Genomic DNA, 27,438 nt, shown 5'->3' on the forward strand with positions numbered 1-27,438 from the left:
CTAGAATGATGTATAAAAGAAATTAAGCAAACAAAATAAAAAAGAAACAGTTTATCACAGACGATTGAGTATTTCTCATTTAATTAATTCAGTTCTCACTTCGCGAGAAGGCAAAAATACATAAAAACTCAAAAATATCTATATTAAAAATTACGAAGTAAATCTCAAACACTTATTTCCTCGAAAAAATTGCAGAAAGAATTAAGCATGATTTAATTGGCAATAATAAATGAATGCGTTATCTTTGTTGTTGCGAAGCTAAGTTTCTCTAGATTGGCAACAAATCCACTAGTCTCATGTTTCAAATGTAAACATCAATGGCCGCCATTAAAAAAAGGCTTAGCGGCAAGTAAACAACTTTAAAATTGCTGATAATTCTAAAAATATTGCACACAGATTTACTAAAGGCATAAAATCCTTAACCGGAAGATAAAAACAACATAATTCAATCATTTTTAAAGCAAAAAATGTACAATTTACAAACATATAAGAGTAAAGAAACTGAGATCACTGAGCCGGGTAACAGAGTGGATATATATATAAATATATTTATATACGTTTGATGCGGCCGATTGCAACCAAAATACGAGGTGCACATCTACATGTTACAGCAGTCCTATATACAAAATTTCAACGTTTTGAGGCTACTCGTTTTTGAGTTATGCGAGATACGTACGTATGTACGTACGCACGTACGTGCATACGTTCGTACAGACGCCACGAAAAATTCTCTTCAGAATTAATTTTAAAGCAGTTTTATAATTTTTTTGAAGGAAAAGAGTATTTTATTCTGTCCTTACGTACAGATATCACGCAAAAACATCTTTAAATTGCATTCGATAGCGGTCAAAATGGATATTTTCGTTGAAATATGCTGCCTGAAACTTTTCGCGATTACAATACTTCCTTTTTACTTCGTACAAGGATGTAAAAATGGTATCGATTTACTAAGGTCAGTAGAGACATTTTACCTAGATGTGATAACATTTAATATCCGTACTAAAGAAGAAAATTTCCATTTTGTAAGACCAGTTTTTATACGAATGTTAATTCACAATTGTTCTAGAACATAAAGATATATATCTTTATATTTCCTATACATTTCAGAATACTCGTGTTTTTTCCTTTCTCAAAATTTGCACGCTTATCTCTACTTTAATTTTCCTGTATGTTGTTGCGTTTTATTACCAGTGTCGTAAAATTATTTTTATTTTATAATTATAAAAATACAATATCCCAATAATTGATTACATGAGTTATAATATATAGTAATTTTGTCGAGTATTTTAATATTAATTATGGAAAACTTTAATAAATAAAATGTTCTGTTCGACATGATGCTCGTATTGCACTCTGAGAAGTTGAGAAATATTTATCCATGTTTTTTTTTTTTTTTTTTTTAATCATTCTAAGGTTTCATTTCAAGTAAAATCAGTGATATACACAAAGACGTAATTAATTTCTGCTCTTCGTCCTAAGGATGTGGAAATCAGTACCCATGAGTTTTTAAAGTTAATGTATTGTTATTTTCGTTATTGTTTTACAGTTAATGCAACAGGTATATCAAAACAATGTTTTAAAATATTTTGTGTATCACAAGTTAGAAACTTCATTTTGGAATCCAAATGTCAGTTCAATGGAAAATATGACTTTACGTTTTTTGCTAGACACCTTAAAAACACATATTTGGAACAAAGGGAATTATTATTAATTAAATAAGAAAATTTCCTCCCGCTTTATTTGTAAAGCTTAAAGCAGCAAATTTATTAAGGTATTTTTAATTAAATTAATTTAAACTCTTTAAACCACCGAATGCTGGTGTGACTATAGCTAAGAAATTTTTTAATTAATTACTTTCATATTAATTGCAAGATATCAGAAGCCTTTTTAATTTTTATTTGCAAAGCATTTTAATTTTTTTTTTCCCTTTTATCCTTCCAGTTTCATGATTGTATTGCTACTTAGACATGTATTTAAATTCAAATAAAACCTTTAAATTCCAATTTTTGTTACTGATTAGATTTGCTATTCATACAGCTCCCGTGCATAAACTTTCATTCCTATGCGCAAAAATGTTATATTGTTTGCTACAAGTTTATGGGAATTTCTTTAGGGACTTTGCCCCATGATGAACAGAAAGAAATCTGCAATTTGCAATAATTTCTGAAGTTCCTAATTGACTGGCTTTAGAAACCGTATTTATATTGGGTTCCCCGACCTTCTGGAAAATTCGGGGGAAATCGTTCCTAAAGCTATTAAACTTCTAAAAAAACGCCAAGTTAGTAAGTAATCGCCAGTCTGTTGATTAAAGCTTTTGCCAAAATCTTAAGAAGCCTTTTTTCCTATATCTCGGCTTTAATTCAGCTATTTTTTTGCTTTAAGGATTGAGCTATTCAGGACTCAAGAGACTTATAATTCTGTTTCAGATATAAACAATTCTAATTATAATATATTACCACACTTTCGGTTACACAAAATATTTGCTGAAATCATTATATAAAAAAGTTAATAAAATCAATACATAACGTTACAAAATATACAAAACATTCTAGTTCAAATTATGAAAATAGCTGCATTAAAACATTTCTTCAAAAATGTATGCGAAAACATTTATTTCGCGAAAGAAGGAAATATTACACGAAAGGTTACAGCAAACTTTCGAGGGAAAAAAATCTTTCAAGTTAATACATTTTTTGCAAATAAATTTAATATTATAGAAATCAGAAAATATTTAGAAGTTAGTGGAACAAAAACTTCTCAAGTAGAAGAACTCACTAAATGGATTTTTACTGTATTAGTAATTGTTTATTTTATCTCATTTTATTAATTTTTAGTCCAAATTATGTACTAATTACGTAATGGGGTTTTGCATCGAATCGCTATAAATGCGTTGTTTCATTTTTCCTTCCTTTTTTTTCCCACTTGGCAAAATGTAAGATATTCGTCTTCCAAATTGAATTTCTCTGCTGTGTATAGAATATTTGTTTCTTGCTTTTCAATCGGATGGATTTAAACAATAAAAAATAAAAAATCTCAAAGCTTTCAGATTTTATATTACGCCCAAAGGGGCGTTTTTTTTTTTTTAACGTTTTATGTGTTACCTTCCTTTATTAAATATCATGTTCTTCACACTTAAACCATCCAGTTCAATTCAACAGCAGTATCACAATATTTAAAAGATCATATCTTTAAAATTTCCAACACACAGTCTCGCGCTGACATTTTATTTTTATTTTTACGTACAGTGTTGCCATTGCTTGCTTTGAAATCGTTGAGTTTCTTAATAAAAAACTCGTAAATGCTTTACAAAATATGAAATAGATAATAAAACAAATTCCAAATTTAGGCCTCCGGATGACTGTATTTGGGTGGAGACGTACGTTATTCAAAATTTGATGGCTCTAGGTACCGTTGTTTTATCACAATGCCAGAAACGTTCATACATTTATGCAGATTTTTCGTTATTTCATTTCTTTAAATATAATACAGGGCTATAATATTTAGTGACAACAATTTGAAAAGTGATATCGCTGTTTATAGTGAATCAACGCAATATGCCAAAACGAAATCAGTAGCCCTTCTGGGCTAACGCCTTTTGGTCTAAAAAAATGTGTTAACAGGAGTACAGTAAGACCCCGCTTAACGCTGTTTCGGTTTAGCGCTCTTTTATTTCAACCCGGGGATTCCACGAAATCCCTCGCAGCATACGGGGATTCCCCGAAATATTATGCAGCGATAGGTTTCAAATACATATCCGAAAGAGTGTACTTGTATTTCTTGTTTGTTGCGGTATTGTACAGACATATTTTGAAGGGGTAAATGTGGAAGATGTCGAAGAAATAATTCAAGAAGCAGCGGCTAGTCTTTCTAATGATCAGCTCAAGGAATTAACTGAACAAGAAGAAAACAAAAATGTTGACAACAGTGATTCAGAAGAAGAGCAAAAAGAACTTTCGATGGCGTTTGTAAAAAGGAGTTTGTCTACCATAACTGAAATAATGGATCAATTAATTGAAAATAATCCGAATTTTGACAGGAGCTCAAAAGTAAGGCGTGGTGTTAGAGATGCTCTATCCGTTTATGAAGAACTTTTAAGAGAACAACGCAAAAGAAAAAGGCAAACAACATTAGATGCTTTTGTCACAAAAAGGCAGAACACTGAAAACGCGGAAGGCTAACTAAACATGACTGAGAATTTTTTGTTTTTTTTAAGAATATTAGTTTTGTTATTTATATTTTGTTTTTATTTTTGCAAGAAATAATAATGTGGTATTAATTTGGGCTTTAAGAAATAAATGTTTGGTTTTATTTTTATTAAAAAAACATACCTTTTAAATTTAATACCTAACCAATTTCCTAGCCATCTTCCCCTAACCCCAATATTTACATGTAAAGATAGCCTCGTTTAGCGCTGTTTCGCATTACGCTCTACTTTGATGGAACGTATCCCCCGCGTTAAGCGGGGTCTTACTGTACAACAATACAGCGGTTGACTGAGAATTCAGCAAGATCTTATCAGACCCTTTTAAGCGGCATTTATAATCTAAAATTTTTCAGATTTATTATTATTTATTTATTTACGTTTTCAGCATAATTTTCTTGACATGGATTGGCTTCTGTTGTCATCTCATGTGTCAGCCATGACGTAATGCTTTCGATTTTAAGCCTTATCACTACAGTATTGTCACGTGTGTTCAAGGTAGGTGGCCGATAGCAGCTGAAAACGATGAGCTATGTAGGCGTTCTTTTCTAAACATAAAACAAGCAGAAGAATAACAAGAAGGGAATATACGTTCTGCAGAGATGAATTTTGAAGAATATGAAACCGTTAAACCACCAAAAAATAAGGTTAGTAATTATTTTTACATTTTATTATCTGATAAATGTATTTTGTTATCACTTAAGCTTTTAAACTTGAACGAAAACCATGAAATTTTACTTTTAAACATCGGAGCACAAATTAGATCATCTTCCAATTATTATAGCAGATTTAACAACAGCATCAGTGATTTCACATGATTTGGACGAACCATAATAAGTTTCGACATCTTTCTTTAACTTGAGCTACAGTTTTGCCATTCGTATGCGTCACATCAACTTGATCTCACGCACTTTCTACATAGGTTTACAGAACTTCGGTTTTTTGTTGTTTTCGTAAAATCTTGAAATTTATATCTGACACCTTTCCTTTTCTTAAAACATTTCGCACTTAAATATTTCAATGATACTACAATATCACAGAGAGTATTTTCCAATTTTCAAGTTGTACGTATGTAAAATAAAAAATATGTAAAAAGTAAATTATAATTTAAATTAGCAATAACCCATTGATGCTTAATTTGGTGTTTCCACTCTTTATTCTAAAAATAGTAATCTTTTTTTGCGCTGGGTTATTTCGAAACTAGTCCATGTCATATGACTCGTACGCAACATTGATGATGTAAATGAAACTAACACTCAAGCAGTAAGTAATAATTTTATAGTAATATAAGTTACTCAAACAAAATGCATTGAGAACCAAAACTAGCTCAGTCTAAATTAAGATTGCATCCTGAACGCAACACACTTGCTTTCCACATTTCGCCTAGTTGGACTGCTACCTGCTACTATCTCCTTACTACAAAGCTATCAAAAATGTAAACATCTTGAAATAGGCACTAGTAATATGACAAGTTCTTGTGGTTGAAATATGTTTAGTGAAATAAACATGAAGATTTAATGTACCTTGGCTGGCAGTTTCCTTTTCATTATGGATCAATATTCTACGGAATTTAATTTAAGAATTAAGAGGATATTGCTAATTTAAATTATAGTTTGTTTTTTACATATTTTTTAAACTTACATAGATATTGCTGTGGCTGAAATATGTTTAGTGAAATAAACATGAAGATTTAATGTGCCTTGGCTGCCAGTTTCCTTTTCATTATGGATCAATATTCTACGCAATTTAATTTAAGAATTAAGAGGATATTGCTAATTTAAATTATAGTTTATTTTTTACATATTTTTTATCTTACATAGATATTGTTGTGGCTGAAGTATGTTTAGAGAAATAAAAGTGAAGATTTAATCTGCCTTGGCTGCTAATTTAAATTAGCAGCCAAGGCAGATTAAATCAAAGATTAAGGCAAATTAAATCAAAGATTAAGGCAGGTTAAATCTTTAAAGAGGATATTTCTAATTTAAATTATAGTTTATTTTTTACATATTTTTTATCTTACATAGAAATTGTTGTGGCTGAAGTATGTTTAGTGAAATAAAAATAAAGATTTGCAGATTAAATCTTCAAAGATTAAATCAAAGATTAATTCAGATTAAATCTTCAAAGATTAAATCAAAGATTAAGGCAGATTAAATCTTCAAAGATTAAATCAAAGATTAAGGCAGATTAAATCTTTAAAGAGGATATTGCTAATTTAAATTATAGTTTATTTTTTATCTTACATAGATACTTACATATTTTTTATCTTACATACATATTTTTATCTTACATATTTTTACATATTTTTATTACATATTTTTTATCTTACATAGATACTTCATTTAATATCGAACGTTTCTTAGATATTTTTGTTTAACAATTATGACTAGATCTGTAAAATCGTATTTTCTAGGTTGGCCCACCAGCGGCCGAGCGGTAAAGTCGCTGAACTCTGGTACTTCGGTCCGAGGTTCGAATCCCGCGAACGGGCTGGCTGCATGAGTGTTTTCGTGGTTTCCCTCATATGTAACGTGTGCACGAGCCAGGCTCCCTTAGAAAGTCCTCCACAAAGGCATCCCTCCCCTTACGCAGATAGCTCTAGTGTGCTTTTCCATAATTAAATACACCACACCGTATTTGCTAGGGGTATGTTTTTACTTCCCTGAACGAAGTGTTGTTAATCGCAAAAACTTTCTGACCTTTCTCGAAGTCATTTAAACGATGTTTTTGCATGACATCCGTATGTACGGACAGAATAAAGGATTTCTTTTTCCAAAATGGATTTAAAATGGATTCAGGAGAGACTTTTTTCGTGATGTCTGTACATACGTACGTCTGTATGTATCTTGCATAAATCAAAAACGAATAGCCTCAGAACGTTAAAATTTTGTTTATGGAACTATTATAACACGTACTTGTGCAACTCTTTTTTTTTTTTGGTTTTAGTCGGTAGCATCACAGTTATATAAATACACATGCATGTATATATATATATACATACATAAATACATACGCATATAGTATATATATATATACATAAATACACACGCATGTATTTATATATATATATATATATATGAGTGTGTATTTATGTATATATATACGCCCATGTATCCAGCACGTTTGCGAAAATAAAATTTCGGACTAAACTACTAGTGTTTAGCGAATTTACCGCTAGGCCGCTTGTGGACAAACATCCTCTAACAGAAACGATATAAATTATATTATTCTTTTAATGTCTATAGCTAAAACTGTATAAGATATTCTATAATTATATTTATTTATTATTAATTTTATATACATATATAATTTTTGCGAAGATTCCTCTTACATGAGCAACACAATTTTTTAATAAATTATCATATTTAAAAGTATTTAAAACAAAGTAATTTTTTTTATAAATAGTAATTTTTTAAATACATAAATTTATTTATGTATTTAAAAATATTAAAAAAATTTAAAAAGTGCTTTTAGTTATTTTACTACTTATTCATCAGGTCTTAAGTTCGAAGAATATTTATTTAAATCTTATTTGAAAGTATGATTTTGTTCCATTTAACTATCGTTCTTTTATTCTTCAGTATGACAGCCTGAAATATATGAAATACATGAAACTATATTATATGCAGGCATCTTTTTTCCCCCCGTTGTTAAACACAGTCAAAGTATCAGAGTTACATTTTTAAAATTATATTTGGTCTGGTACAGTACACTGCGAGGTTCATAAAATTTTTTATTTTATAAATATTTTATTTTATATTTATATGAATTACTAAAGATTTTTTTTTCCTTTAGAGTATTTAATTATTTAAAGTGGAAGAGAAAACGCCACTGTAGAATTTAATGTTAATCAAAGAAGTTTAGTGAACTTCAGAAGAAGAACTTAGTGGCGATCAGATACAGATCAACGTTCTTAAGGAGTAAAAATCTTTTTACAAAACGGAAACAGCGACTACTGATTATTGCAAAGACTTTTATTGCTAGATGCAAAGGTTTCGGTGCTAAATCTGAGAGGGCGTTTTCTTTCTTTAGACAGCCTCGCTTACAGATTGGTCTAAATGTGTATGGGTAAGACGATACAAAATTGCGATGATCACAGTTTTTTTAATTATAGTTTCTTTTAATTAGGTGGAATTGCACATACATTTGGATGGATCAATTAGAATTCCAACAATATGGGAGACAGCGCAGTAAGTATATTTTCTGCATCTTTGTTATAAATGAACTAAATCATTAAGCTAAATGTTATTTGTGTTCTCCACTTTATGTATTTGGGTTTTATAAAAAAGAAATTAAAAGCCATCTTTTTACTAAAGAATATGAAACGTCATTGTAACATTTTATTTAATAATACCAGGCAAGCCCGCCAGATGAGGGGCTGCGGCCAAAGCAAAATTTAGCAAATTCTATGAACACTGGAAGAAAAGTGTATAATAACATTTAGTACGAATAACGGCAGTTCATTCTTTCCAAGCAACAACAATTCGTAAATAATTTTTTGTTGCCACACCAGAAAACAAAATCTTTTGATACTTCAGATATGCGAATGATATCATGATTTAAATTTAATGTAATATAACAATTTTTTCTCAATTTCAATAAAAGAATTAACGTGGTAATAACATACTGTGTCTCACTAAAGTGATGGGACACTTGTGCTTTACAAAAGGAAACTGTAATAAAATAAATTTAAAAAACATGTAAACATTTTTGTGAGTGTGTTTCATACTTAAATTTAGTAACAATTAGTACATAACATACATTTTCTCAAAATATTAAAATATTAATTTAATAAAAATTACAATTGTTTAGAACGGAGCAAAAAATGACTCACATAAGTGATGGGACACTTACTTTTCCATCAAATATTTATCCAAAAATTTTACTTTTTAAAAGGTTTTAATATTTTGTTGGATTTCCTTTTACTTTTAAAACATGATTTAATCTTCTTGGAATGGATTCGACTAATTTTTTTTTTTTTTTTTTTTTTTTTTTTTTTGTTATTTCTGGAGTGATTTTACCCCGTTCTTCTTGAAGCACCGATTTTAATTGTTGTTTTTAAAAAATGGTGTGTTTGCGAATTCTTGATTCCAATTCTTACCAAATATTCTATATGGGATTTAAGTCTGGAGATTATGGTGCTGTTTTTATTATTTCAGGACAGTTATACAGCAGCCAGAGTCTAACGTTCAAAGCAGTGTGCTTGGGGTCATTGTCCTGTTGAATTTAAAATCATTATGAAGGTTCAAGTTTCGTGCTGAAGATTTCAAATTTTGATTTAAAATGTCAATATTCTTGCACTGATCCATTATACTGTCAATAAAAACAAGATTACCAAATCCAGCGGACGACATACACCCCCATACCATAACTCCTCCTCCACCATGTTGTACTGTTGGCACCTAGTTCTGTTTGCGGAATTCTTCCCTGGGTTTTCTCCACACCAAAATTCTACCGTCAGAACCAAATATATTAAATTTACTCTCATCAGCAAATACAACTTCATTCCAGTAATCAGAATTCTTATTTATGTTGGATCTTGCGAAAGCCAGTCTGAGTTTTCTATTCTTTTCACTTACGAAGAATTTTTCCCTGGCTGCTCTACCGTGATATCCAGCAGATCGAATTACTCTTCTAATAGTCTCAGGATTAACAATTACTCCATATAATGCTTGTAAATCAGCAGCAACTTTAGGAGCACTCCTTCTTGGATTTTTTTAATACTTCGAACGATAATTCGCTTTATTCCATGGGATAGCTTTGATGGTCGGCCAGGTCTTCTTTTATCCTGAATCATATGATTCTTTTTATATCGTTTAATTATATTAAAAACTGTTGAATGACTCAAGTTAACTATTTCAGCAGTTTCTCTAATAGATTTTCCACGATCAGTATGCAAATTAATAACTAATTTTCGAATTTCAGGCAAAGTTTCTTTTCGTTTAGCATTCATGGCTTCACAGAGCTAAAAAACACAAAAATTCTAAAACAAACTGGAGAGAAATACTGCAGACGATTTTATAAATTATTTCCAATTGCTTTTGAGTAAAAATAAAAACCCCAAAAAATATTTTTATTGTAGTACGTAGTAGTATCTAATGGTGTCCCATCACTTATGTGAGCCATTTTTTGCTCCGTTCTAAACAATTGTATTTTTATTAAATTAATATTTTAATATTTTGAGAAAATGTATGTTATGTAATAATTGTTACTAAATTTAAGTATGAAACACACCACAAAAAATGTTTACATGTTTTTTTAATTTATTTTATTACAGTTTCCTTTTGTAAAGCACAAGTGTAACATCACTTTAGTGAGACAATGTATCGTCTCAATTATCCTAACCTGAAACAAAAAAATGTTGCCAACAGGAGCTATTTATTTAAAATGCTTATGTTAACGAAAAATTTTCAGCTTGCAGTGACGTCAAATGCAGTCGCGTGCTTTCTTCAAGACAGAATATGACCTTTGTTTTTATCTGCAGCGAGCCAGATATTTTTTTTTTTTTTTTTTTTTTTTTTTTTGTTAATATCTCTGCTGATTATAATAATTCCGAAGAAGATGATGTCACAAAGTAACAGACAGACGCTCACAGATTTTTAATAGTATAGATTCTCTAGAGTGTTCTTTTATATAAGTTCTTTAATTAATAACGAATAAATGGCGCATAATTTTTATTGTTCTCCTTCTGTTCCTGTTAACCCTTTCTGGCACGCTACCTTTTAAAGTCGGTGTTTTGAAAAAAAAAAAAAAAAAAAGGGTAGGCAGGCTAATTAGGCCTAGAGGAGTACACAAATAAAATTTTGTGAAGATAGCACTTATCGTTTTAATTCTGTGGGCGTGTCGAAAGTGGCACACTGATTGAATAGAGCTTCGAAAAAGAGTGCTGAAACGAGCACTGAAAGAAACGAGTCAATGAACTGATCGATGAGATGCGGAGAAACAAGAAATACAGAATCTCAGTTGTCCTAAACTATCGGTGAGCCCGGTCTGGGCACACCGAGGGTTCGCCGTTTAATTTTAGGCAAGATTTCAAGGTAAAAATTTAAAACTAATATAGAATAAGTTGATTAGCATATAGCCAAAAAATAACATAGAAATTTCTTTTCAAACAATTCCTTTTATACCCTAAAAAAATCTGGAAGATTTCTTTGAAAAATGAGAGTCTTAAAAAACTAAACATGGCTAAAATATATGGACTGGTTTGTGTTGAGCTGCCATATACTATAAATAAGGAAGGTTCAGAGTAACCTATAGTAACCTATAAATCCTTTTTCATTCAATTTTCTGTGCGTGCAGAAGGAAATTTTTAGGTGTGTCCAGACTGTGCCGCAAAGGGTTAACTGTATTAACCTATCATGAATATTTCAAGTACTTCTTAATCAACTTTGCCATATTTCTTCTATTTTATAGGCACCTAAATTACAATTTCGACTACTCAGTCAAAGATTGTAATTCTAAGAATAATGCAGATAAAATTTGCAAGGGGAGATAAAGATTGTAAATACAAGTCAAGTCTGTAATTCTACATGTATTTCTAAATAAATAAAACGAATCAAATTAAAAGTGGAAACTCAATTAGTGAATTTTTACTTACATACTTTGATTTATTTAATAATAGTATTCTTGTTAAAATTACTAATTTGCAAAAATTGATAGCTTCAGAATAATTAGTAACTTAAAAGTAAACAAGAATAAAAATTTTTTAAAAAATCTTCATAGGTTTCATCTTATAAAGCAATCTGAGCTCGCAATCTATCGGTCTGCTGTTCACTCTTGCTAGCCAATTTCTTTTTGTCTTTTTAGCTTTATTATTAAGCCCCATTTTTTTTTCACACTAACGCCATATATAATTCAACAGCAAAATAAAAAAAATTAAAAACAGCATATGTATAGAGTTCCCGATGCAGTATTAAGTGTTAGCATACATTTTTTATTAATCCAAAGGGGCTTTGTTTCTGAGGGACTATTGTTTTCGTTTTGCAATTTTGCGTCGAATCACTCTGAATTTCCGTTTCGCTTTTCAAACTGTTACCACCGAATACTATCTCCCTTTAAATTTGAAGAAATTAAATGACGAAGAACCTGCATAAATGTATGTATGTTTCTCGCATTGTGATAAAACAACGGTATAGTTCCACCGCCTCATCCGCGACCATGAGCGCAAACAGGCATGCGCCATTATTCTCAAAATAGGGTGGAAGGATGGGGACTTTCTTTCTCTCCAGTTTAACTCTTTCCGAAGAAGAGAAGACCTTTCATGTCGCAGCAAGTAATACCGCCCCTTTTGTACGAGTCTATGTGTTTTGGCAGAATGCCAACCAGGGTTGCGCTTGAGACGATCGAACTATACCTAGAGCCATCCAATTTTGGAATGACGTAATCCTACTGCGAATATGGGCATCTGGAAACCCAAATTTGGAATTTGTTTTATTATCGATTTCATATTTTGTTAAACTTTAACGAATTTTTGATGAATAAACTCAAGGATTCCAAAGCAGGCAATGGCAACGTTGTACATAAAAAACATTTTTACCTCCAGCGCGTGACACTGTGTAAATTCTAAAGATATGCTCAATTTAAAATTATTTTGTGATATTCTCTGAATTGAACTGAATTTTGTGGTTTAAGGGCGAAGAACATGATATTTAATAAATAAAGGTAACACAAAATGTCAAAAAAAATTTCCTTTCGACGTAATTTAAAATCTAAAACCTTTCAGATTTTCTTTTTTACTTTTCGTTTTTTATTATTTTCTCACTTTTAATATTAATATTAATTTTCTAATTAAAATAGCTTGAAGAACTTTTTTGTCTTTTTATTATTAACTTTTTGTGTGTTAACTTTATTTATAAAATATCATATTCTTAGCTCTTACTCCACATGGAATTCAATTCAACAGCAAAAGTAACAAAATATTTAAAACAACATATCTTTAGGAATTCCGATGGAAAGTCTCGCGCGCTGGAAATAAAAGTCCTTTATTCCGTACAGCCACTACTGGCTTTCAGACTTTTGAGCTTGTTAATCAAAAATTCACTAACGTTTTACAAAACATGAAATGTAAAATTCGAGCTTCCATGTGCGCGGAGAAATACGTTATTCAAAATTTGATAACTCTAAGAATCGTCGTTTCTTCACAAAGTGAAGAACATACATAATACATGCATATTTAGTATGTAATTTCTTTAAAAATAATAGAGGGCGATAATATTTGGTGGTAAGAATTTTAAAAGTGATTCACCGTTTATAGTTAAACGATACAAAATGCCATTTTTGGACTAATATCTCCTTTTGGGCCATTTTTTCTAATATCTCTTTCTCTTTTGAGAGCCTTAATTTTAAATCGTAATCACCATCTTTTAAGCGGAATAACGTCTTTACGTCTCGGAATAGAAGAAACAAAAAAATTAAAAATTTGCAATAAGTTCGAAAAAATAAATAAGCTTTGAAAGGAGATGGATTTTTCAGCTTGATTGTTTATTTTCCTAAATATATTAAGCATTCTTCTAAAAAATTATAATTTTGATTTGCATTTTTAATATTTGCAGGCGAAGAGGAATTCAACTACAAACGAAAACCTTTGATGAACTTCAGATGGCTTGTCTAGTGAAGGAACCATCTACATTGAAAAATTTCTTGAGTCCTTTTTTAATATTTTTGCCTGTTATGACGTAAGTATTTAATTATGAATTCCCTATTAGTCACATATTTATTTAATGATGCATTATTTGATTGACCTAAATAAATGACTCGCTTAAATTACCTCTTTCGATCCTTTTCTTAAATTCTGTATCAAATGAATTTTATCTGAAACAAATTTAATTAAAGCATTTAAATATAATTAAACTTTATTGACGAATTTAAGAATTTGTCGTCATCTCTAATCAGTGCCGATTAATTTTACTCTTCGGACTGACCATGCAAAACGAAAAGTGAAATATATTAGAAAAAAATATTTGATTAAAATTGAATCAAAAAGCAAGAAAGGCTAAGGTCCACATTTTTAAATTTTCGGAAAATTTTTTTAAATTTCAAAATTTCATTTTTTAACTTATCTTTTAAACATTTGTGCTCATTAAAAGAGGTAATAAAAATGATTTTTTACGGCTATTACCGTATCAGAATGTGTGCTCAGTTAGGTCGTATTTGTAAGTAAAATAATAATTTATGGTCTCTTCTAACTATATTCCACTTTATAACTTCTAACCTATACTTAAACTTCTAACTATTTATTTTTAACTATACTACACCTTTTACTTTTTATTATACGTTTTTACATTTTTTCATTTTCCGTAAATAACATTCTTTAAAAATATACCACAAAAATGTGTTAACATTTATTTCAATATTCTTATGTATATATAAGCAACACTGAAAGGCAGCATTAAAAAAACTGTGAAGCGACCTCGATTTTACACTGACAAGTAAATAAAATAATTATTCTGTAGCAAAGCGGCATAAAATAATTATTCTGTAGTAATTCATTGCGGCAGGAACATTTTTCCTTTCATTAAGCAGATTAATAATGTAAGTGATGATAAAAAATTATGTATTACGTACATTATTTAAAATAAAATGTAACGGGAAATCATTCAAGGTTACATACATTATTATTAAATATCTCAATAGGCGCGGAGCATAAGCTTAAAATTATCTCTGTGGCGTTTGCAATGAATGCAATAGTTATTCTCCTCTATTAAAGTGTTTATTAAAGTTATTATTAAAGTGTTTACGCTGTTAGCAACATAGCCTCTTGCTGGCAAATTCTTTGATATTTGTCTCTCACATTTGTCCGGCACTATGTTGTCCTGTTACGAGAATGCAGTTTCATATGTGATTTGAAACATTGTTTAAATTTAGTTTTGGTTTATATGATCACGGCAAAGCCTCAAACTATATCTGCCTAAGGGAAGGGATGCCATCGTGAAAGACTTTCTAAAGTAACTGATTCGTATACACGTTACGCATAGGGAAAACAACGAAAACGCCCTTACAACCAGTCTGTTTGCAAGATTCGAACCTCTGATCGAATTAATAGCTTTCAACGACTTTACTCTTGTCCACTGTTGGGCCTTTTATAAATTTAGGAGCTAGGCCCTTATTGTCCCAATGGTCATTAAATTGCCCATTTTTAGGTGAGAAAAATCTAAAATTCAATGCCTGTGAGAGGCATTGAATTAATAAATGAACTTTCATTAACAAATGAAAGAGAATATTTATGAAAAAATATTTAAAATATATATATATATATATATATGAAAAAAAATAAGATTATACAAGTGTATAATGCGAAAATGTTCATTTCAATATGCATTCCTGTCAGTATTACATACAATCATTAATTCAATGAAGTACTCTTTATTATTAACTGATATACTGTTTATTTAATAATGATTTCATTACTTAATACTCTTCTATTACTAATTACTTCTATTACTCTGTTAGTACTTCTACTACTCATTATTGAATTAAGTACTTCATTAATGAAGTACTCTTCATTATTCATTAATTCTTCATTATTCATAATTTCAATATGCATTCCTGTCAGTATTACATACAATCATTAATTCAATGAAGTACTCTTTATTATTTATTAACTGATATACTGTTGATTTAATAATGGTTTCATTACTTAATACTCTTCTATTACTAATTACTTCTATTACTCTGTTAGTACTTTTACTACTCATTATTAAATTAAGTACTTCATTAATGAAGTACTCTTCATTATTCATTAATTCAATGAAATACTCTTTAATAGGTACTCTTCATTATTCATTAATTCAGTGAAGTAGTCTTATATAGGTAATCTTCATTACTCATCTTAGAATTCACCTTCAGTTTCTTCAGCATCACTGCTTGTCAAATTGTGCTCTCTATGAACCAGTATTTCTTAGAGGAATAACGTTCCCTCTAGTTGAAATATACATTCATTGCGACTCATTTTTTGTTTGTTTTTAGAGATCTCAATTCTATACGTTTCTTTTCTTTCTTGACCGTTCGTTGTTATTGTCCTCGGATAGTATTCGTCAGATGATCCCAAACTGATAGGTTCACGATCATTTGAGCTTTCATCATACATGTGAGAAAATAGAAAAGCACAACAGTGTTAATGAAAATACAGTTCTCGTACACTAAAAGTAACCAAGAACAGCAGGGCGTGAAGTATAACACCAAGTAAGCAAACCTTACCCTGTAGCAGTTTAACTCAACTAAAAGCACCAGCTCCATCTCTTGATATTTTCGGAAATTACTACTCGAAGCTAAGTCCTTTTTACTCCAAGCGTGCAAAAAACACCTGCTCCATGTCTTGATATTTTCGGAAATTACTAACAGGGGCTAAGTCCTTTTTTTTCCAAGCGTGCAAAAAACACCTGCTCCGTCTCTTGATATTTTCGAAAATTACTACTCGGAGCTAAGTCCTTTTTACTCCAAGCGTGCAAAAAACACCTGCTCCATGTCTTGATATTTTCGGAAATTACTACTCGAAGCTAAGTCCTTTTTACTCCAAGCGTGCAAAAAACACCTGCTCCATGTCTTGATATTTTCGGAAATTACTAACAGGGGCTAAGTCCTTTTTACTCCAAGCGTACAAAAAACACCTGCTGCATTTCTTGATAATTTCGGAAATTACTACCCGGAGCTAAGTCCTTTTTACTCCAAGCGTACAAAAAACACCTGCTGCATTTCTTGATAATTTCGGAAATTACTACCCGGAGCTAAGTCCTTTTTACTCCAAGCGTACAGAAACACCTGCTCCAGCTCTTGGTATTTTCAGAAATTAAGAAAGAAGTCATAGATAAACATAAGGGGGCGTGGTGTAAAAGTGATGGAATTGGCAAAAACTTATGGCCGTTCGACATCAACGATCTGCTTTAAAGAAGAAGGAAGAAAGTAAGAAATCTGATGTGGGCAAATGAGTTACCATTATTTCCAAGCACCGTCCACAAGATGTTAAGAAGCTGTTGTTGGTGTGGATAAACGAGAAGCAGTTAAAAGGCGATTCGGTGTCGGAAGCTATTATTTGCACTAAGGGTAAGAATCTGTACTTGGACCTTCTCCGAAAACCACCAAGTACGTCGACTGAAGATGAGATGGTAATGTAGAATTGGTACTTACTGTCTAGGAATATGATGTCTGTAAACTTACTTCTTAGGTGGCTGTCTAGGGGCTAATAAACTAGTCCGATTTATGGAATACTCGATAATTTAATGAAACATGAATAGTTGCTACAAACTACAAAATGATTACATGTGTAGAAGGATGAATTTACATAGATGATATTTACAGATGAAGAGAATCGACCGTCTTTTACATGTAAACATCTTTCAGTCGCATCGTCGTCTTAATGGCGGAATCGTCTGACTTCTATCACCGGAAAAGTAAAAGATTTATTCTCACAGCTCGTTGCGTCAGCCGATTATAAGGAATGATGCCATCCCACAGTAATGAAATTTTTGGGAGTGCGGAACGGATTAACTAGATTTGCATTATTTTCAATGTGGATTCGTTTCTAGGTACGAAAAATTCTGGTTACGAGCTCAATGCTGGAAAGAATTAAACTCGAATCTCGAGGTTCCACTGTACACGGTACAAACACCGAATAACAGGTACATTTACCAAGCTAATGTTATCAGAATGGTTGTTCCCTCAGTTGGAGGAAGCGGTGCCCAGCTGCATTCTGTAGCAAAACCGTGCTTCACCATATTGGCATATAAACGTACGCCATGGCTTCGCATTTGTTATTTACGACAACAGCAGGGAGAATGTAACTGTTCAATATAGGATACCAGATGTACCGCATTTTTCGCCGTATAAGACGCACCGGCATATAAGACGCACCCAATTTTAAAGGAGGCAAATCTAGAAAAAAAAGATTATGAACCAAATTCTGTAGTAAAATATTTTATATCAACTGTATAAAGTTAACAGCAGTTTAAGAAAAATTTTATGTCAACCATGTAACATACTAAGAGCTATCTTTACTCTCATAAACAGTCAGCAAACAGTGAAAGTAACAAAAATAAGGCTGTCATGTTTTTATTCTAACCCCAAGAATTCCTCTTCTTCGCTGCTATCAGAAATGAGGAAGTTATTGTCATCACTTTCTTCCTCACTGGTGTCAAATAAGACGTCGTCTTCTGTTCCATCCAAGGCATTACTAATGCCACACTTCTTGAATGATTTTACAACAATGTCTTTCTTTGCGGAGTCCCATGACCTTTTAACCCATTCACACACTTGTGTGATAGTATTCCTTTGGCATTTTTTGTGCAATTCTGGTTTTGGTGCGCATAGAAAGGCCAGATCTCTTCATAAATCTATAGCACCACGATGGTGATCCGGTGAAATCCTGAATGCCTTTCTCCACAGCAATGCGTTTGGCCTCATAGATTATCATTTTTGTTGAGACAGAAAGTCCATTTTGCCGGTGACGTGTGATCCACTCCTTTACTTCTACCTCTAACTCTGGCCACTTTGCAGTTGGTCCACGCAAGGTGTGCTTACTTTTATCCAACTTTTGGAGCTGATCCTCCTGTTTTCTCCACTCTCTTATCATTTTCTCAGTTGGAGGTGGCCCAAAGTGTCTCTCCGCTGCTCTGTTTCCATGCTCCTTAGCAAATTTTATTACTTCCAGCTTGAAAGCAACTTTATATGCCAGTATCTTCTGCTTCGACATCTTGATGGGGTGGTATGAAATATGATATATTTCATTCAGATATACCATACTACATATATCACAGCTCACAGCTATCCGCGCCTCCGCTTGCTCCCGCACTGCGATTGGCTGAGCGAAGAGACTCGTGCCTTCACCCGCTCCCGCGCTGGCTTATGAGACTCTAAAAAGTGCACAAAGCCAGTGCGGGAGCGAGCGAAGGCACGCGCCTCTTTGCTCAGCCAATCGCAGCGCGAGGCAGAGACCGTCCAAATACAGTGCGAGGCAGAGCGGGGCTTCCTGGTCTCAGACGGCGCCAAGAGGTAGAAGGGAACGGAGTGGCCGAGTATTCCTGCGGTAAGGTATGTATGCAGAGGTGGAGGGGCAGCGGAGGGCCATGGTGGGCTTTTGTATTTGCCGTATAAGACGCAGGCACTTCCCCCCCCCTGATTTTGGGGAGAAAAAGTGCGTCTTATACGGCGAAAAATACGGTATGTTCTGGTTTTCAAGCCGAGCTTCTGGGCTTAAATCTTGCCGTTAATTGGATACAAAACTCCTGTCGAAAGAATGAGACATTTGAATATCTTATTTGCACAAATTCACTTTCTCCTCTCTCTCTCTCTTCTAAGTGATACATTAATCGACTGAAAAACTGACGATGGAAATTCACCTCTATTTTACACGCGACTGAACATACTGCAGGTGTTCATTTTACCTACGTTCGAGGCCATAGAGGTTGAGGGCTGACCAATTAGCTAAGCAAGCGACTTATCGTGATATTGATTTAATGTTGTCTGTTCCCAAGTCTTATTGGAAGCATGTGGCTTGGAAGAAAACTGTGGTTCATTGGAATGTTGAGTATCTGACTTCTTCGAAGATCCAGTGGACAAACAGACTTTTTCCAAGTGTTCTTCAACGAATTGAGTCTAGGCATTTTCAACCGGATTATATACTCAGATTTTGATCTGTCATGGGAATTTTGGAATTTGCTTACTTTGTTTCAATATTGTTACTAGTGGACTCTATGCTTGTGGCGGTGCTGTGGAAGAAGTGGAACATATTTTATTTGCAACTGCCAGAAGTACATTTAAAGTGAGTTTCTCTATTTTCTGGTCTCCTGTTTTCTATGATCTTGTTAGGTGTTCCGAGGCCTTTGCAGTCTTGCGCGACTTTATTTATTCTTTGAACTTTTAGTATTATTATTAATATGATTGGATTTTTATCTTTTATGGGTTATTGTAGCATTTTGCGTATTTTCTATGTATGATTACGTTATGTATTGATATTTTCTACTGTTGATGTATCATTTTTCCTTCGTATCAGCATTACTTTTAAATATTTTTCATTTTTTATATAAGTGTATTTTTCAAGTTGGTTTATTTTCTTTTTAGGTGTAATAACATAGTTTAATTATTCATGCTATAGTTTAGTATTTTATTGTAATAGTATTTGTATTTTATATTTTTTCTCTGCTCTCTTCATACCTAGATTTTATGTTTTTATTGTTGATTTCCTTGTACTGTAAGTTAGTTACATACATCTATAAGCTTCGTGGAATACTTCGTAGAACACGAGGAATTTTTGTATTTGCTTTCTCAATTAAAAAAGTACCTAAACGATAGTCTACCTCATCGCTGGATTGTCCCTGCTGGGTCAAAGGTATGCCGTTGCTTTGTTTGCCACCGAGATCCCCAGATTTATCTCCTTGGGCTTTATTAAAGACAAAGTGTTCGTGTCTCCATTCCCGCAGAACTTACAGAAATTGAAGCAGCCGATAACTGAAGTACTGGACCTATTAAGAAAGGATATTCTATTCTATCAAAAGTGGGGCAGGAACTGGAGTACTGCATAAATATTAGCAGTGTCAGCGGATGGGCACATATAAAACATCTATCAAAATTTGGATAACTATAGTTTCAGTGTAAATTTGATTTATGAAAATAAAGTAATTACAGCGTTCACAGGTTAGCTTTCTTTTTGTCCCATTTAATATTGTTACGTGCGTAAAGTTTCGTAGAAGATTGAATGCGTACAGTTCCGATGACAGGCTAATAAAAAAATTTATTTTACCGAGATAAACATTTTAAAGTTCTATAATTTTCCGAAGAAATACTTGTACAGGTATTCACAGTATCACAGAGTACAATCAGTAGTTACGCGTCAAACTACCAAGAAGTTAAACACAATGTAATGCAAAGCGCAGCCTAAAGAGAAAGCAAACTCGGATATCTCAGTTCACGCGGAACTAACAATTCGCAACTACATTAAGTAAGCAACTAGGAGCATATGCTCTCAACCGGCTGCAGAGATATTTCTATTATTTTCTGCTTCTCGAAATTAGTGAAAAGAAATACAAGGATGGAGTTAAAGTTCATAGTGGTCAATTACATTTATTCAATTTCAATACATATTACAGTAATACAGACACTAGACCAAAATGTCGCCTACAAAATTTTTGTCAGCTTGTCAGCCAAATTACCAAGACACCCATTTACTTAATGTTAAATGCACTTGCCCCTGTATTCTTGCTTTTTCGGTATAGTCTCTCTTTAGATATTTCATGCTATAAAAGAAATGCAACAGTTTTACTTATCTACTAAAATTACCTGTTCGAGTAGAAAATTCGTAATCATATGAAACACCTTATATATTCACTGCATGAATTATATATTCACTTGCCTGAATTATGTATTCACTGTACCTGAATTACATATTCATTGTACCTGAATTATATATTCACTGCCTGAATTATATATTCATTGTACCTGAATTATATATTCACTGCCTGAATTATATATTCACTTGCCTGACTCATATAGTCACTGCCTGAATTATATATTCACTGCCTAAATTATATATTCTTTGCCAGAATTATATATTCACTTGCCTGAATTATATATTCACTGCCTGAATTATATATCCACTTGCCTGAATTATATATTCACTTGCTTGAATTATATATTTACTTGCCTGAATTATATATTCACTGCCTGAATTACATATTCACTGTACATGAATTATATATTCACTTGCCTCAATTATATATTCACTACCTGAATTATCTATTCACTGCCTGAATTATATATTCACTGTACCTGAACTATATATTCACTGTACCTGAATTATATATTCACTGCCTGAATTATATATTCTTTGCCTTAATTATATATTCGCTTCCCTGAATTATATGTTTACTGCTTGAATTATATATTCACTGCCTGAATTATATATTCACTTGCCTGAATTATATATTTACTTGCCTGAATTATATATTTACTTCCTGAATTATATATTCACTGCCTGAATTACATATTCACTGTACCTGAATTATATATTCACTTCCTGAATTATATATTCACTTGCCTGGATTATACATTCATTTTCCTGAATTCTATATTCACTGCCTGATTTATATATTCTCTGCCTGAATTCTATATTTACTGTACCTGAATTATATATTCACAGCCTGAATTATATATTCACTGTACCTGAATTATATATTCACTGCCTGAATTATATATTCTTTGCCTGAATTATATATTCACTTCCCTGAATTATATGTTTAATGCTTGAATTATATATTCACTGCCTGAATTATATATTCACTCTACCTGAATTATATATTCACTTGCCTGAATTATATGTTTACTGCTTGAATTATATATTCACTGCCTGAATTATATATTCACTGTACTTGAATTATATATTCACTTGCCTGAATTATATATTCATTGCCTGAATTATATATTCACTGCTTGAATTATATATTAACTTGTCTGAATTATACATTCATTTGCCTGAATTATGTATTCACTTGCCTGAATTATATATTCACTTCCTGAATGAAACTTATTTTCATTTTTTTCAAGTGGAGACGTTGATGCCATTGAAAGAATGGCTTACGAATTTTGCGAAGATGCTTCAAAAGAAGGAATACTCTACGCCGAAGCAAGGTACGCCCCTCACGAACTGTCCACCACTCAGTGTGATTCCCCTTTACCTACTGCCAGAACTGTTTCACCTTCAGATGTGGTTGAACATGTTAACAAAGGACTCTCCCGAGGTTGCGAGAAGTTTGGAATAAAGGTCAGAAGCATACTTTGTTGTATTCGAGGGAGATCTGGTAAGGTTTAAATACGATATTTCTTGAAAATTTTGTGAAGTATTAATTTTATTAATTATCATTTTTATTAACCATTGAAATGTTCTTAAATTTAGCTTTCAAATAAGTTTAATAATTCTCCTTTTTATGTAGAGTGGTCTGAAGATGTTCTGCGACTATGTGCTGAATATAAAAATGATGGTGTTGTAGGAATAGATATAGCTGGTGATGCTGAGGCTAATACTCATACTTCAGACAAAGATATAGCTATTTTCAAGGTAAACATATTAAATATTTTAAGATAACTTGCACCCAAATTTTTTTTCTTATTTTTCTAGAGAATTTATTGATTTTTACCCCAAAGGTTTTAGCCCGGAAAGGCTATTAATTTCGTTTTGGCATTCTGCGTTGGTTCAATATAAATATCGGTTCACGTTTCAAATTGTTGCCACCAAATATTATATTTAAAGAAATTAAATAATGAATCTGCATGAATGTATGTATGTTTCTTGCTCTGCAAAAAAAACAACGGTACCTAGAGACATCAAATTTTCAATAAGTTCTCCTCCACTAGACTAAAGAATCTGGAAGCCCGAACTTGGACTTTGAAATTTGTTTTATTATCTATTTCGTATTTTGTGAAACTTTAAATGAATTTTTGATTAAGAGACTGACGTTTTCAAAGCGAAATATTGTAACACTTTACGGGGGGGGGGAATTATCTCCAGCGCGCGAGACTGTGTATCGGAAGTTCTAAAGATTTGCTCTTTTTAAAACTATTTTGCGATATTGTTGTTGAATTTAATTTTGTGGATTAAGTGCGAAGAACATGATATTTGATAAATTAAGGTAACACAAAAAACGTTAAAAAAAATGCGCCTTTGGGAGTAATATAAAATATGAAAGCTTTCCGATTTTTCTTTTTTATGTATGCAATTAAGTTCAACTTGATGCTGCCATTGTTATATACATACAAATGTTTTATTACTTACTGTAGCTTATGTGAATTTTTATTTGTAAATTTTAAAAATTGCGTATTACTTTTGATTCTTTAAGTGCAGTAGCTTGCAGGTAAATAAAAATTTAATGCTTGATGTTAATATTGTAAACATACTCACATTTGTGTAGATAATTATACACCTTGCACAACAAAAAAAGGGACAGTTCTAACATCTCCCGTTTTACTGGGTAGCTTGACAACATATAATTTGCGTTTTTCATGTCTCCAAAGCACGACTTGGGATGTATATTAGATTTATATATAGCATTTCTCTAACGTAGTTATTTTGACACAAACTTGGACTTTTTTCTGAAAGTTATTTTGACATAAAATCGGACTTTTTCTGAAATCAAGTTATTTTGACACAAAATCGGACTTTTTCTGAAATCAAGTTATTTTGGCATAAAATCGGAGTTTTTCTGAAATCAAATTATTTTGACATAAAATCGGACTTTTTCTGAAATCAAGTTATTTTGACACAAAATCTGACTTTTTCTGAAATAAAGTTATTTTGACCTAAAATCTGACTTTTTCTGAAATAAAGTTATTTTGACCTAAAATCGGACGTTTTCTGAAATAAAGTTATTTTGACCCAAAATCATACTTTTTCTGAAATAAAGTTATTTTGACACAAAATCGGACGTTTTCTGAAATAACGTACGGATTTTTTTCCCATGTTTCGATTCTACACCTCAAATTGTGCCTAAATATTAAATTTTGTAAATTTTAGTGAGAAACGTACGGAGAAATTTTAAAATTTGTCTTTTTGTTTACATATTGTAATATTATACTATGTAATAATATTACAAAAATATTCAGAATCTTAAAAAATAAAATTTGGTTAATATTTTTTGAGAATTCTTAGCCAACAGCGTTAGAAGCCGTTTCGATCAAAATAGTTGCATTCATTTGGAAATTAAATTGCAGATTAGTGCGAGATTGACATAATAGCTTTTTCAAAGAATATTTAATTTTACTGCTTTTCATAAATTTTTCCATCTCATGCAAATTTGATTTTCAAAATACGCATCTTATATTTAGAGTTTCTTACGCCCCGTGGTCACTGAAAGTGTGTTATACAACTTAAGATTCAAGATAATTAATGTTTAAGGGAAATACATACAGGGGTTGGACAAAAATATGGAAACACCTTTAAAAAAACATGTTTCTTTGCTTAATATGGTGTAGGAAACCCGTTGGCATCCAAAACAGCTTGCAGTCTTCTCAGAATGGATAAATACAGTTCCTGTATGTTTGCCAAGGGAATATTATACCATTCTTCCTGCAAAACGGTGGCAAGTTCAGATAACGATGTTGGCGGTGGATAACGAGAACGCACTTTCCGTTCCAATGTAGACCACAAAGGTTCGATAATATTCAGGTCTGGTGACTATGGTGGCCAGGGTAGATGGGATAACTCATCCTCGAGCTCAGGAAACCAGTCCTGGACAATGTTAGCTGTGTGAACAGGGGCTTTGTCGTCTTGGAAGACACCATCACCATCGGGGAACAAAGTTTGTACCATGGGATGAACGTGATCGGCCAAAATGTTCACATAAGTCTTGGCAGTGATATGCCCTGACACAGTTATCATTGGGCTAGCAGAGAACCACGATATGGCTGCCCAAACCATAACAGAACCCCCGCCATGTTTCACTCTTGGCAACAAGCAGTCTGTATTATAGGCTTGAGATGGTGTTCTCCAGACGTAAACTCGGCCAGAAGTGGGAAACAATGTGAAAGAAGACTCGTGGGATCATATTACTCACTTCCACTGCTCTATAGTGCAGGCTTTATGACTTAAACACCACCTTTTCCTGTTACGGGCATTAGCATCACTGATGAGTGGCTTCTCAATTGCAGCCAGGCCAGCAATTCCCTGTTTATGAAGCTCCCTTCTAATTGTTTTGGTACTCACAGTGTTCGGTAACACAACATTCATTTCAGCAGTAACTTTTGCCTTATTTTTCGTCACAATTGCCATCGTCTGTCACGATCACTCAGGACACACTTTCGTCCGCGCTGTGATTTAGCAGATGATGTTTTTCCGCTTTTCAAATATGCGGAATAAATCTTCGATACAGTACCTCTTGAAACACTAAACACCTCGGCTACCTTGCTTACGGAAGCACCTACCATACGTGCTCCAAAAATTTGCCCACGTTCGAAGTCTGTTAACTCTGACATAATGCAATGACAACCTCACATAACAGTACTCCGACAACAACTGAACTGTTTAGCACATTTACGAAGTTGTGTAGGTCGCGTCAGTAGTCAAAAACGCCAGCGCCACCTACATATTTCATTAAAATCAATCTTTCTTTTCAAACATGCATTTCACAAGGTGTTTCCATATTTTTGTCCATCCACTGTACTTAAAATATTTAAAAGCAAGTAAAACGATTTCTACTTTCGAGACTTTGCATGTTTTTGGTACTTTACTGAACAATACTTTCAATAACACATTTAATAACACATGCTATTACCACCAGATTTGTGTATATTAACCCAAAAACCATAATGTTTTCCCCAGTAAGCAATCTATAACACTTTTTTCGATATTCTTACCAATAATTTTCATTTACATGAAGTATATATTTAATTCTACGGTTCTTTAGTAATAAAGATTATTTTTTATTCAAACCTTTAATGCATATAAAGAAGGCAGCATCCATGAGCATACATCGTACTGCTCATGCAGGCGAAGATGGTCCAGCTTCTCAAGTTAAATTCTCCTTAGAAGAACTTTTAGTAGAAAGAATAGGTCATGGCTACCATGTTGTTGACGACCCTGAAATCTACTCCCAGTGCCTCAAATCCGGTGTTCACTTTGAGACATGCCCATTATCGAGTATTCTCACAGGAGCAGTGTCTTTGAACGATGATACCAAACATCCCATTGTTAGGTAAGTGTTCTTCCAGGTAAGTAAATATTGATGAAATGATGATGTTATGTAAATTCTTATGTATTTTATTTTTGTTGTATATAATTATTGCATGTTATTTTACTGTGCATAATGTATTCTTAGTTATTATAATATTTTACTGTGTTAATGAATTTGTATTGAGCTTATTTTAAATTAATGTATAATATTTAATATTGTTAAACTTTACGGCAAAGCTCCCTTAAGTTGACAAGATATGTGTTACAGTTAAAAGGGCGCGGATGTATTTCCGTTTCTCACGATTCGGCTTCTTTGGAGGTTAGAGGTCACTGTCCAGCTGCATTTTCCCTTTTTTTCGCGGGGGTTGAAAACACGTGTTTTTCTCGTTCAGAGGCGAATAGTTCTAAGAGCCAGCGATTTTTTGACAGAGTTATAGGTTGGAAACATTCTTCTGTTGCGTGGGAAAGAAAGGGTCTGTCTTCTTGTAGAAAGTTCTGAATTTCTGAGAATTTCAGTGGCTATTTATTACTTTTCTTTTAATTGGCGAAAGGGAGTCCAAGTTTCCTTAAGATTGGCTAAATTTTTAATTTT

At 32.4% G+C, this 27,438-nt stretch overlaps 1 protein-coding gene across 1 annotated transcript in view; it reads left to right on the forward strand.

Moving 5' to 3' along the window:
• The first annotated feature begins 4,701 nt into the window (after window positions 1-4,701).
• Window positions 4,702-27,438, forward strand: part of LOC118182323 (adenosine deaminase-like) — a 44,427-nt gene continuing 21,690 nt past the window's right edge. The window contains exons 1-6 of the mRNA XM_085827338.1: window positions 4,702-4,848; window positions 8,330-8,391; window positions 13,753-13,875; window positions 22,730-22,983; window positions 23,116-23,240; window positions 26,624-26,868. Of these exons, the coding sequence (XP_085683464.1) occupies window positions 4,804-4,848; window positions 8,330-8,391; window positions 13,753-13,875; window positions 22,730-22,983; window positions 23,116-23,240; window positions 26,624-26,868 (854 nt within the window). The 5' untranslated portion in view covers window positions 4,702-4,803. The remainder of the gene's footprint in view (window positions 4,849-8,329; window positions 8,392-13,752; window positions 13,876-22,729; window positions 22,984-23,115; window positions 23,241-26,623; window positions 26,869-27,438) is intronic.

The sequence above is a fragment of the Stegodyphus dumicola genome, chromosome 11 (assembly GCF_044657685.1).
Source record: "Stegodyphus dumicola isolate Sdum_Otavi_A_Nest chromosome 11, ASM4465768v1".
Classification (NCBI taxonomy): Eukaryota; Metazoa; Arthropoda; class Arachnida; order Araneae; family Eresidae; genus Stegodyphus; species Stegodyphus dumicola.